This window comes from Solanum tuberosum, unplaced genomic scaffold (genome assembly GCF_000226075.1).
Source record: "Solanum tuberosum cultivar DM 1-3 516 R44 unplaced genomic scaffold, SolTub_3.0 scf00138, whole genome shotgun sequence".
In the NCBI taxonomy this organism is placed as follows: domain Eukaryota; kingdom Viridiplantae; phylum Streptophyta; class Magnoliopsida; order Solanales; family Solanaceae; genus Solanum; species Solanum tuberosum.
In genome coordinates this window covers 56,855-71,066 of record NW_006239065.1, presented here as the reverse complement: position 1 = coordinate 71,066, position 14,212 = coordinate 56,855, and the positions used below count along the sequence as shown (strand labels likewise).

The following is a 14,212-nucleotide window of genomic DNA, read 5'->3' as shown; positions in this document are numbered from 1 at the left end:
ATGTCATGTTTGCAAAAAGAATTGGGTTTGTTCTTTTGAGTTATAAAGAGGGAAATCAATGGTCTTGTTTTATTTTGCTTTGAAAGCTATCATGTCCTTATCTGATCTTCCTTGTTTATATGTTAAGCTTTAAAGAGCCCTTAGTTTTCTTGTATGAATTTTGTATTGCCTTAGTTGTGTGCATCTTGAGCTTCTCCCTAGTATTTTGCATTCCTTCTATAGAACCTGTAAGTATGTCGATCTTCAGTCTTCATCTTGATTACCTTAGTCATACATGTTTATTGATGTAAGATTAGGTGGGCTAAAGTGATTTCATCATGCTGCCATACGTGATTCATTTATTCTCGACTTAGTCATCTGGTGTTCCTAATCTTGGATCCTTTTTTCCCTTATCAGTTGTTATGAGTTACCTCGCCCCATTTCATTTAAATCATGAAAAACAATAAGTTGACATCATGGAGTTCAATTTCTTTTTTTATATGATTGTTTTGATTTAATTTTCCCTCATTAAAATGATTTTGATTTGTTGATGTTCAATTTGTAGTGACTTATCTTAGGACCATCCATGCCTCTTTGAGATTGTATCAGCTAGATGTTACTTGTCTATTTTTTAAGTTAAAGCTTAAACGATCTTAATTATCTTTTGTGTTTTTCCTCGTACTGCTTCATTTGTCATATTGATTAAATTAGTTGTTGGTCATATAAGTCGCAATCCATGTGCTAATGCATTAAATCGTGTTGGTAAGATTGATAATGATGTAATTGGATACTAACATTTCCTTATTATTTTTCTATGCATGACATCAGCCTAGAGTCCAAATTAGATTCAAATTCATTCTCCTTTGCATTTCGAAATGGGCCATAAAGGCCCAAATTCATTTTATTTGTCTCGAATCATCCCCATAGCAAATTGCGAAGCTGATGAACGGGTTGAAGACGTCAAACATGGCCTGGAAATTATTTACAAGTCCTGGAAAGTCCAAAAATGGGTTGTATACATAATGTATACAACAATATACATTGATATACAACTCAAAATACTTATATACAGGTCCAAATAAGTAAATACATGTGTTAGGAAGCTGATTAGGTTCTATACATTTGGTATACAACCCGATATGCAGGAAGATGGCTCAAAAGATACGACTCATATACAGTAATAAGCCCAAGTCTTTTGCGCAGCAGCCCAAAAGAATTAAAGTGGCAGGTGGAAGAAGATTTAAATGGGCTGAACCCCCATTTGAATTTTTAACAGGGTCCATTTTTAGAAATAGGACAAGTTTTGGGCCTAAAGCCCCATCAAATGTGGATTTTTTGCAAAGAGGCAATTCAACATTTCTTCCCTTTTCTTACTTATTTGTTTATTGTATTAACTCTAACCTTGTTTTGTTTGATTTGATTTAATTAAAATAAATTCCCAAAGTTAGCCTTTTTTTTATGTCTTATTGAAGTATTTAAGCATAGTTTTTTTTTGGTAAGTAAAATTTTATTTACCAAGTGAGAATTACATCCCCAAAAAAAATAGTGTAGTATGGACAGCTCCCAAACTTACACTAGCAACAAAACTACTCAAAACAAATCTCCTGTCATTATGGATAGAAATTTAAAAGCATAAGCCTATTTGCTAGCTTACTACATTGTTGAGCTCTACTATGAATATCCTGAATGATCTACCTAACTACATGATTTGTTGTTCTTTGCCGAGTGTCAAACACTCTAGCATTTCTTTCCTTCCGTATGTGATACACCCATCCTTCTAATGCCATCCGATACACCTCCTACTGGGAAGTTTTCCCCTTAGCATTTGCCACAGCCCATTCCACTTCAGCCTTCCAGTCCAGAACTTGCCTGGCAATTCCCAACCATTGCAGTAGTTTACCCCATATTCTTGTTGCATAATTGCACTGAAACAACAGATGGTCAATGTCTTCGTTCTCCTCTTGACATAGAGGGAAAAGCATATCTTCCAAATTCACCCAACAAGCTAATCTGTCCTTTGTTTGGAGTCTTCTATGGAGTGCAAGAAACAAAATAAATACCCATTTTGGCACTCCTTTGTTATTGCAGACTAGTCTTCACATGGAATCTTTGGCCATTCTTCTCTAAGCAATCCATAAATCTTCCTAATAGAGTAGCTAGGCAATTAACCATAGTTTATTTCCTTTCAAATAGAAAATGTGTTTTTCTTCACCTAATTAATTTTTTAAAAAGTTGGTCAAATATTTAGTCAAGTCGTAGGTCAGCGGACATTTTAAGTGTCTAACACCTTCTTGAAGCGTAAATTAAAATCCTGAACCCCCCCCCCACCTCCTTTGGTAGTATCAAATGATTTTTTCTATTTAAGTCTTTTGAAAATTATAAGTTTTCTTAATTTTAAAAAATAAATAAATGGAGACTCTCTTGAAAATCAATTTTCTTAAAAGAGTTAATCGATTCTTTATAAAAATAAGTCTTATATTTCTCTTTTTTAAACATTGAAAACAGAATGACGATTTTGCTGGGATTTGGTTAGGTTCCAACCATAATGACTTGACTCTTTTTGACTATTTGTTAATAAATGTTGAATTGTTTTGCCTTATTTATGCCTTATTTTTAAAAAATATTATATTAACTGTCATTTTTGCATTTATGGCATACTTCTGTCACCACGACATAAGTACAGTATATTAAAGAACGATTTTGCGAACCCATAGCCGGTCTTTTTTATACTTAACTCTTTTTGGGAATGACCGACAATTTAATGGTTCGTCATGCATCCAATGGTTGTTGTAGTTCCAACCTAAGTTGTATGTTTGGGTCCCGGACTCTCAAAAACCACTCTTAGTTAACTAGCGTAGAGCGAAACTAAATCCCTAAATTTAGCGCATTGAACTAAGATGACCCAACAGTCAAGGCGTGTAGGACCCATTAGAAAGACCATCTTGAGTCCAAACGGTCTACGGCCTAAATGGACGATTATATTTATCTGTTTAAATTAAAAGGAGGTATACACCGTTCGGCAAATCATTTCCCCCTAGTATTATAAGTTTAATAGTTTATTCTAGTCGAAGAAGGAGCTTTACAAGCTACTATTCCATTTAAAGGTGTTGGCATTTGGAGATGACACGAAGTTCAAGAAAAACAAACTTTTCACGAAAGCTTAATTTAGGATTGTACCCCTTGACACACCCAAATTACACCTCCCAAAAAAAGTATCAGCGGTCGTTGTCAAATAAAGAATCTAACTTTCAGGAAAGGGTCGATCCCATGAGTTATATGGTTCAGACTTAGGCTAACTTACAATTATCTACGTTTAGTCAAATTATTTCCAAGGAAAGTAACAAAAAGGGGGATTTGTAAATAAAATAGGAGTTTGTTGATTTGTATCACTAAGTAACAAGTAAGCAGGATTTGTAGTTTGAGATATCAATATGAGATGAAAACTAGGGTATAAGTGTTCCCCACAAGCTCTTAATAACTTTATCATTGTGTTAATATGCAAGGTTGATAAGTTAGGTATCCCTAAGTGATTGGTCCTCCAAGTAGGTAATTTCACCACGCAACTTGGTTCGTCTACGGGTGTGTGCTTTACTAACCCTTACCTTTAACCCCCGGATTAGCCTTCGCATGATTAGGGTCAGGCTATTAGATAGCGGCTAAACTCGTCTATATATCTGTTGTTCCATTCTTTTCTCATTCATTACTTCCTTGGTCCGATAAGTAGGAATGAGGCGATTTCTAACATTGTGCACCGCTAGAAAGCATTCTAAACGAAAGGATTTACAATACATGTATAAACACTATTCTAGAATTACTTATTTATTAGTCATACATTGTTAGTTGCTCATGGTTCCCACAACCCTAGTTGTGGATTTAGCTACTCATGCTTGAGAATTCATAATTCATATTTACAAGATATATGAAAATTTTGCAATAAAAAATAGACTTATTTGAATCTCCAAATTCGAAATGTGTCACCTAAATTGAGATGAAAAGAATAATAAGGGGAATTTGCAAAAAAAAAAATTGTAAAAAAGATATGTTTCTTCATTTGTTGATCAATGTCACTTTCAACAAATAAACTCACAGAATCAACAAATAAACTCATAGTAACAAAAGTACCATATAAAAGATGAGACGTTTATCGCCATTAAATGCAGTACGAAAAATGTTTTTATTGACAACAATAAATGAATGTCACTTTCAACAAATCAAGGCTGTATATTTTTTTGGGTAATACCAAATGGCCAAAAAATTTGGCCAGAAATTTAAAAAATTTATAATATCTTTTTTTATTTTAAAATAAACTAATCTTTTTTCCTTTTTTAATTAAAAGGCATTAAATTTTAAAGGGTAAAAATGTTCAAAAAGGTAAAATAATATAGGTAAATACCATTCTGGCCAAATTTTCTAGCCAAAAGGATTTTTCCTTTTTTTTTTTTGTTAAAATTAGGGTTAAAAGAAGAAAAAATTAGCAAAAAGAAAGTAGTAATGTTTGGATTTTTTTGTTGAAAATAACTTAAATTTTTTTAAACCACAAGCAAAAAAATTTATTAAAAATAGGATTAGAATCTGCATACCTTGACAAATCACTGGATTCTTTTTCAGTACCCAGAACACGAAGATTAGGTCAAATTTTATCTAGCGATGTTATTAACCTAATTCTATTTAGCTTTAATAATTTAATTTGAATCTTTTAAAATTAAATTTATATTTTGATTTTTTAAATATAATACTACTATATAATTTAATTTAACAAGCTTGTTAATCATAATTAAAGAACAAAGAAATCTCTTTCTCTAATATCTTCATTATTATCATTACTTAATAATTATACTTTCTAATTTCTTTTTAATATAATTTATTTAATTTTAAATTTAATTTTGTTTAAAAATTTAATAAAATGAAAGCATAAATATCTTTAATAAAAAGTACATAAAAGATACTCCCTCTATCCCAATTTATGTAACACTTTACGTTTTTCGAGAGTCAAACAATTTAAGTTTGACCGGAAATTTGCGCATGGTTCAATTTTTTTAAATGAAATTTATATATTTGTAAACTACGTAAAAAGTACTATAAGTCACAATAATTGATAATTCAAAATGTTTAAAAGATATATGAAAAATTTATGGTCAAAGATAGATTTGTTTGAATCTCAAAATTTGAAAAATGCCACATAAAATGAGACGGAGGGAGTATGTTTCTCGCCCATTGCTGCTGAGATTGCGGCTATCTGTCAAGAAGCTGGTATGCATGCAATGCGTAAGAATCGATATGTCATCCTTCCAAAGGACTTTGAAAAGGACCAACGTGAAGAAGCCTGACACAAACTTTGAATTCTAAAAGTTATTAAAGGCTAAGCAAATAGTTGTTATGTAAGCCCTGTCTGTTTTCTTTTGTAGTTCTGAACTGTTGTCGAATATTTAGTGGTTGTTTCTAGCTATTCAGTAAGATGATTTGTTTCGGAAAGTGTTAGTAGACAGTATATGGCGTGTAACACTCAAATTAACAGTTTCACATGATTTCTCAAGCTTTAAGTTACTCTCATAGTAAGGGTGGTTTGACCACCCGACACCATTTCTTGAAAAAAAATACACATTAATTACTCGAGATCATCTCTAAAAACTTAGTATTAAAAAAAGATAAATTTCAAATCATGTTTTCTAAATTACTTCAACATACAACACTATATTTGAACGGCTCCCATCGCTTGTCTGTTCCGATTTGTTATGGAATTGGGGATTTTGGTACAAGAGTCAGTTGTATTGGTTGCCCTTGGAATTGATTTTGAATTTTGAATTGAAAGAATTCAAAATCTTATCCAATTTCTCTACCCGTTCCCCCCATTCTTCGAACCCCAAAATCCCCTTTATATAACTCGAATTTACCTTCAGTGTTTGAGGGGGCATGAACTGATAGATAGTAGAGACGAAAATAGTAACAGAGAAACATAAGCTTATAAAGAAAATACAGGTCCAAATAAGGAAATACGAGTGTTCGAAAACTGATTAGGTTTGTACATTTGGTATGCATCCCGATATACATGAAGATGGGTCAAAAAATATGACTCATATACAGTAATATATACTTGGTGTATACACAATTGTTTGGGAGCGAAAATGGGCTAGATGCCCAAGTCCTTTGTGCATCATCCCAAAATAATTAGTGGCAGGTGGAAGAAGAATTATATGGGCTGAAACCCATTTGAATTTTCAGCAGGGTCCAATTTTAGATAAAGGACAAGTTTCGGGCCTAAAGCCCAATCAGATTTGGAATTTTGGAGGCTCATCTTTTTGGTTTTGTATAATTTGCGCGTTTGTAGAATTCGGATTTTTGTATAATATAATTTGTATAACTTTTGTATAATTCGAAATTTGTATAATATAATTTGTATAACTATTTACACTTTTGATGTTTGTATTTGCATAAATTCGTTATTTCGAGTTTATACACAAATAACTGAACAAATGTACTCGCGAATTATACAAACCTGCGAATTATACAAACGAGACAGGTTAAACTGTAGCTACAACCCGTAATTATGCAAACTATAGCTATGGAGCATAATTAAATTTATTATAGTGGCTATTTGTGAAAGTTCCTCTTAATTTAATTAAATTTCCAAAGTTAAACCTTTTATGTTTAATTGAAGTATTTAAGTTTAGTTTATTTTAATTAAAAAATGATTTTTTCTTTACTTAGTTAACTTTTTAAAAGTTAGTCAAATATTTAGTCAAGTCGTAGGTCAACCGCGTGTTAGCAGACACTTCAAGTACCTAACACCTTCTTGAAGTGTAAATTTGAACCCCAAACCCCCCTTTGGTATTTTCAAATGATTTTGTCTGTTTAAGTCTTTTGAAAATTATACGTTTTCTTAATTTCATAAAAAAAATTAAGTGGCGACTCTCTTGAAAATCGATTTTCTTAAAAGAGTTAATTGATTTTTTATGAAATAAGTCTTATATTTCTCTTTTTTAAACACTGAAAACATTTATTCGTAATTAAAAACGTCAAATATGGCATCTAATGCCGGCACATGAACTATCCTTTACGTGCACCGTTATTCCTCCTCACACTATATATTTATGAATTATACACGCTAAATTCTTGTTGTGCCCTCATTCCATGAATCTCATAATTTTTACCATGAAATTATAAAATATGAAGAATATGTTTTTTCTTCGAAATCTAAAATTGGTGTCCGGTTTTACGTATGGTATGATTTTTAAGACTATAAACCATGATTTACCATTTGATGTCCGTAAAGAAATGTCTTATGATCTATGAGATTTTGAGCAAAAAATGAGTACAAGTTAATCTTAATTACGTAAGATCTCAAGTACTTTTGATGAATAAATATTCTTAGTTGCTATTTAAATTTTTTCAAATATGGTCATCGTCTATTCTCATATCCATTTCTTATACTCCCATTGGTCATACTTTCAAGGTCAAGGTCTTCAAGATACTCCCTCTCACAGAGTCATAGTCATGTACCTTTTATGTGGTTTCAATGTCCAAAATCCTATAAAGCCTTATGAATTTTATTATCCACTTATATAGATAAAGTTATGATCTTTGCTCAAACATTTTCATTACATATTTTAAGGTTCAAATCAGCTTTGACAATTCAGGTTGAAATATAAAAAGTCCTTCATGCTTGCCATATAATTTATCATTTAAAAAGAAACGGTCGTAGCATCCAAGTGTATGACCTAGTGTTGCATGAGGTGAAAAAGAATACCATGGTGGGCCAACATTCAATTCTTAACAAAGACAAAATATAACTAGTGATTTCTTTCCGTCTGCCTAATACTATCAAAACAAAAGAATTGTGATCCCCATTCTGCAAATACAGAAGGACGGCCAAATTGAAAGAAGACAAGAAAGCCAAAACAAGCATTCTTTACAGCAATAATCTGATTACACCATTACAAATGCAAACACGAAGGCACTAGCAACAGTCAGATGCACAAGAGATTCTGGACTACAACTGCATACAGTCATAATGCCGAATTTGCAGTCGACATACATGGCAATGTCTAGAAAACTTCAGCTACCTTGGTTGCAAGAATGCGTTCTCGTCTTTCTACATACCCAAATGGGAACCAACCTCCTTTGCCCTTGCACTCACCTTCAGCCCAACCATTGTTTGACACCTTTGGAGAAACAAATGAACCAATGTCAACTAAATATATGGAGACGGAACAGAATTTAGAAAAGGGGAAATCTCCAACAACATTTGCCAAAGATGTGCATCCCTTCAGAATACACTCACTACAACATAATGAAGAGAGTAACAAAATTGTCATTGCATAAAGATACCAAACCTCTAAAATACATTATAAATGGATCCTCCAAGAATGAAATGGGTACTCAAAGCTATATGCTAGCGCTAGACTACCATGATTATTATTATTACCAGTTGAAAGAAAGCTTGCTGCCTAAGTTGTGCGGACTCTTCACTTTCGATGCCGCACCCGTGTCGGATTCTATCTGGTTGACAATACATCACTAGAAACTAACATGCATCATGGTCTCAAAAGGTGATCAGCTTATCAGAATGTAGTATCTAGTGATGTATTGTCAACCAGATATGGGGAGGGGCTGGAATGTTTGCGGGGTAGGGCATTCTCAATGTACTACTGTGACAAGAAAGCATCAGGAAGAAAAATATTAAATAACTACAGACGAAGAGATAAACCTTACTTTTCTAACAACTACATAGTCACCAATCAATAATGTGAGCTCTACATCTGACTCAGCTTCATATGGGTGTACGACCTGCAGGAAGAGATGCACGAACCAAATAAAAAGCTATAAAGTAAAAGCTCAAAGAGAGTAATCCATCATGATTCATCTTAAAAAAGGGAGAGGGAATATAACCATCACCTCTGCCAAGAAATACGTTGTCCCATCTATGAATCCATCATATGACTTAAAATGAAGGCCACCATTAACTTCAGTATAAGATGGGGGAGGAGGCATCGAATTATCTGTGGCTGAACTAGGAGATGCTTCAATTCTTTGACGCTCCAACATCATCTATGCACTCGAAGAGTGTAAATCAATCCATCATCACTTAAAACTAGTAATATACTTGTGCTTCACATCAAGCAAAAAAAATATTGATAGAGGAAGAGTGTACCTCTGCCTCAAGCTGATCAAGTATCTGCAAAACTCGCTGATGATAATGACGCTGTGCCTCAACCTTGAATAAGAAATAAATGAAGGGGTTCGCATGGAGATTTCTGAGTGATAAAGATTAAAAGAAAAAAACTTTGAACTACAGTAGAAAAGAGAAACTGACTACTACCATGGCTATGAGTCGTTGGAGTGTTAACCTCTGTTGTTGAGCTTCAACAGTAGCCATGGAAGTAGAAGCTTCTTTGCCTAAGGTAGCCACATTTGACTTTAGGTCCTTAAGTTTTGCTTCAGCAGCTTCCATCTTCGATACACTTTCCGGATTACCATTGGATTCCCTCACTTTAGCCTGGCGTCTGGAAATGTCTATAGCCTGACTTGTCCCGAAGAAGTTTGGGATTAGTACAGAACTTCAAGATATTATGCAAGTAACTTGTTGATGCATGATATACACAAATAATAAATGACTATCAGCAATAGTTTAGTCAATCAATCAAACAGTGCCCCACACCTCAGTCCCAAATATCAGTTATATTTTAATAACAAAAAACAGCATACTGACAGGAATGATTAGCATGGAAGATAAAAATCGGTGATAACAGAGAAAGGACTTCAAATGAGCACATTTCCCTTCTTCAATGTTACCTGAGCTTCAGCTTCCTGTCTCACTCTATCATAACGTTGAGCGAGATGTCGAGCATCTTCCAGTGGAGCTCCCACAACCATTGCTCTTAAAGGCTCAGCAACCTGAAGTTTGAAACTTCTAATCAAGAATTCAAGAAAAAGTCCACACTTCGCTTGCCATTTCATGAATGAATTGAATTATCAAGAGAGATCTAAGTCAACTTATTTAAAAGTTTTTTGTGCCACTGCTCGCTTGGTAACAAGTGAGTTCTAATTTCTAGCTATTGCAAATTTGGACCAATTATGATATTAACTCATCTCATTCAGATATCAAGTTAAGGACATCTGGAAAATGAAATGTGGGTTACAATGAAACAGCTATGGCGTTTATGACAACTAAAAGTTAATTATAACAACAATAGGGCCATTGTTATATCAAGAAAATAAAAAAGGATGAAAAAACATAAAAGATTGTCTATAAAAGTTCACCTACATCTCATCAACCATAAACTAGACCTACTCAATTAAATTTATCAGGATAATGTTTTGACCTTTATATTTGATTTTAGATATCCCAAGCAAATTTAGCAAGTTCAGTTGGTGATCTGTCAGACAAATGTACTGTAGTTTTTCAGGCACAGGTTGCTGAATATAACTGCTGAAAATGTTATCAATATTGCGCTTACTTGTGACATCCAACTTAATTTTCATAGTAGAAAAAACAGTCTAGGTTTACGTACAGGATTACAAGTAACAGTATAGATTGACATTGACATTTGTTGCATCTGAAAGGAAATTGGAGATCAGGAAGCAATGATAGCAGATTAACTGAATTCTATGTCATATAGTCTAGTGTTAACTATCTTACATTACTTCTAAGACAAAGGAAGGAAAATAGAAGATATGAACGAAATAAATTTAACGCATAATATCAACCTATGTTGCCCAGACACTCCAAAAATGCAGTTGCACCCATGTCGGATTCTCTAAAAATGCACTACTTTTGAAGAGTCTGACAGTGACATTTTTGAAGAGTCTGAGCAACATAGATATCAACTAATCAAAATACCTTTGACTCCACAATTTAATAAAGTAACCTTCAAATCACAGCCCACTACCATATAACCTCACTTCGTTTTTCTTATTTTTTTTCCCCCAGTTTAGCATCAACCAACACCTCCTATTCCTTTGCACAGAAAACAAAATTTGATGAAACACAGCATGATAATGAAGAAGGCACAACTAAGTTTATGGTCAGAGAAATTTTATCCCAAACCTGCGTTCCGAGGGACTTTAGTAGATCCTCACGTTCCTTCTCAATTTCACCTTGAGCCCTACTGTAACTTAATGCTGCTTTAGATAACGTACTACCACTTGTACATGTGTTTTCAGCCCCATATTTTCGGCTATCTTCTGACAACCTAGTACCTAAAACGAATTTATGACATCAGTGAAACATAACAAGGCTTAGAAATTACAGATATATATGTAAGAAGAAACTAGAGGGACTGACCAATTTCAATTTGCTTTGAGGCAGTGATGATGTAGCCTTCAACACCCCGGACGATATCCCTTTGGAAATGCTAGTGATAAAACAGGATAAAGAGGTGAAGGAAAACAAAGATTAAAAAGAGAGATTCTAAAATGGGTTGGGGAGTGTTGTCAAACCTTGCCGGCACGAGTAGAAATGTACAACTTCTCAAGTTTTTGATGCTGCTGCAACTCTACTTCATCAGTAACACTATTATCTGGTCCACCTAGTCCACTAGAGAATTGTTTGAAGACAGCCTAGCATAAAATATAGCAAAGAATCAACAAAGACACGTAGTCTATAAAATCTTTTGACTTATATGTTCAATATATTGAGTCTCCAGAAACAGCAAAAACCATACATTATACTTCTCCGTCCTAATTTATATGAATTAATTTGATTTGGCACAGAGTTTAAGAAAGAAAAACTTTTGAAACTTGTGATTTAAAATAAGTAATATATATTATTGTGGCTAGAAATCATTTCACAAAGGATAAAATGAGCATTACTAAATATAGAAAATGTGTCCTTTTTTGGACTAACTAAAATGAAAAATAAGTCCAAACCAAAACAATACCATTTGAAAAATAAAGATTTACATATTAAAAGTATACATGTAGAATAGAGCAACGGTTTAGGAGTGAATGATCTTTGGCTGTACATTATTCAGTCCTACATGAGCCAAAACTAACAAGTCACAAGAGCAGCTTGAAGAACATACTCCTCTCTCTGACCCACAATTTCGTCAAACTGGTTTCTCTTAAAATCATGTATAATTAATCTTAAACTACATAAAATTTGTCATTTGCTATATGTCTGGAAAGAGTCTACTCCAAATGCAGTTTTTATTATTATTATTATTATTATTCTTGTTTTGCAGAAATAAAATAGAAAAAGAAGAAGAGTTAAGGATATAATTAGGGTTCATTTGTTGAGTAGAGAGATGGAGAAAGAGAAAGGTTACCTGTTGTTGTTTGGCTACTTGTTCTCTGAGCTTTGTAGCTTGTTTTCTGATTGAGTCCATGAGTGAGCAAAGAAAGAAGAGGGAGAGAGCTTTCAACTTTCTGTTTCAAAAAATGTCTCCCCAACTCTCTTTGAAACTTGTTCCACTTCCCCCTCTTTCACTTGCTACCTCCACCTTTTTTTTCCAATCCTTTCTTTTCTTAAATTTCTCCTACTTATTAGGTTTGTCCTTTTTTATTTCTTAAAAGATTGTTGTTCAAATAATAATTTGATAAGAATTAACAATTAAAAATAGCTAAACTTTAATACGGTTGTCAGATCAAAATACTCAAATTCTTATACTGTTATCAGATATTGAGTGAGAATTTTTTTATAAAAAAAATAAAAGATTTTCCTTTAAAAAAATAATTCAAGTGTGTTTTATATGTATATAAAAATATCTGGTTTACAAGCATGGGTTTGAGCTAGGGGGAGTAAATGCTCATTTAAACGTCTTTATATAAAATTTACATTGTTTATATAAAATTAAAATGGGTGAAAAAGAGTATAAAATTAAAATTATTATATACATTTTAGATATTGAATCAAGTGACTTTTCCATGTATTTACTTTATTATTAATTTTTCAATAAATATGTTGCACATGTATATCTAATCATATAGTCCAACTTTATTATCAATATTGTTAAATGAAGTATCAAATAATAAATATATACACAAAAAAGATAGGGATAAGGGTCTGAAAAATACCTCAATTTTGGTCGGATTTCCTGTTTCGATACTAAACTTTCATAAGGACCTATTACCTCCCTAGACTATTTAATACCGTATTTCTTACCCCCTGAACTATTTAATAGTGTATTTTAAAGGTATATATGTGTCCACGTGGACACATTACTATTTATAATTTTTGCATTCTTTTTATGTCCACGTGGGCAAATATATATGTTTAAAATATATATGTTTAAATAGTCTAGGGAGGTAATAGGTCCTCATAAAAATTTAGTATCATAACAGCAAATCAGACCAAAGTTGGGATATTTTTCAGACCCTTATCCCAAAAAGATAAAAGTATAAATTTTAGCAAATATTTAATGTGGATCTTCGTACTTTTATATTATTGCACGTATATTATACTTTATATTGGAATGATCATCCACTTCTAAGAAAAAAAAAAGGGATTAATTCGTTACATGCATATCTATATCAATTTAAATTAGAAAATGTGTTGTTACTTATGCAAATAATAAGATTGCTCTCGATTAATAGCCTGTTTTCTCAACTTTTTAAGAAGGTAAAAATATTTATTTTTAAATATTAGGTGTATGATTAAGTTTTTAGTAACCAAAAATGCTTATTTTTAAATGTAAGGTGTATGGTCAAGTGTTTTGAAAGACCAAAAATACTTATTTTAGTATTTTTAAAATTAAGGTGTATGTCCAAGTTTTTTGAGAAAAAATAATTATATATGGAGAATAGCAAAAATAGTTTTTCAAAAGCTTAAAAAGGAACAAGGACACTGCCAATATGGTATGATTCTTTTTATTGTAATAAATAAGCGCCAGACTGCCTAACTAGTTGGACCATTCTCTTATAAAACAAATAAGCCGCAAAAGAATATTCCTATTTCCAGCTATCTTCATGAGTCATTTTGTTGTAATCTGTTTTTTAATAACCTCTGACATATTTTGATTTTGATATTCAGTTTTCTTGATCCTCAGGTTCCAAGGCATCTATTGAGTTCATTCACAAAATCTTCCATCTACAAAAATGAAAGAGATGTTTGTTAAGGCTAGCTTCATGAAAGCAAGGAAGGAGCAAATTTAGTGAACATAGAGATGTAAAGAAAATTCCCCAAAATTATTTGTTTTTAAAAAAATACTTCAAACTAACTTTGAAATTATGGTCACTCAATATCTACTGCTCAAAGGTGATTTTCAAATTGATTGATTAAACACAAATTATTTCTAAT

General features: G+C 32.5%; 1 protein-coding gene across 1 annotated transcript; it reads right to left on the bottom strand.

Moving 5' to 3' along the window:
• Positions 1–7,728: 7,728 nt before the first annotated feature.
• LOC102598633 (SH3 domain-containing protein 2-like) lies at positions 7,729–12,445 on the bottom strand. The gene is made up of 10 exons (XM_006351996.2): positions 12,243–12,445; positions 11,416–11,535; positions 11,261–11,330; positions 11,024–11,175; positions 9,769–9,870; positions 9,296–9,496; positions 9,128–9,190; positions 8,872–9,024; positions 8,689–8,763; positions 7,729–8,138 (listed from the first exon to the last, which is right to left on the bottom strand). The coding sequence occupies exons 1-10, from the start codon at positions 12,300–12,302 to the stop codon at positions 8,022–8,024; spliced, it is 1,113 nt and encodes a 370-aa protein (XP_006352058.1). The 5' UTR covers positions 12,303–12,445; the 3' UTR covers positions 7,729–8,021.
• Between the last annotated feature and the right edge of the window lie 1,767 nt (positions 12,446–14,212).

Bases quoted from the DNA above. Each gene is read 5' to 3' on its own strand.
- LOC102598633 (XM_006351996.2), bottom strand. From the start codon at position 12,302: ATGGACTCAATCAGAAAACAAGCTACAAAGCTCAGAGAACAAGTAGCC. The intron at 11,331-11,415 runs GTTTGACAACAC...TTTTATCACTAG, and splicing joins TTTCTACTCGTGCCGGCAAG to CATTTCCAAAGGGATATCGT. The intron at 9,497-9,768 runs GTAACATTGAAG...GGGACAAGTCAG, and splicing joins GACAGGAAGCTGAAGCTCAG to GCTATAGACATTTCCAGACG.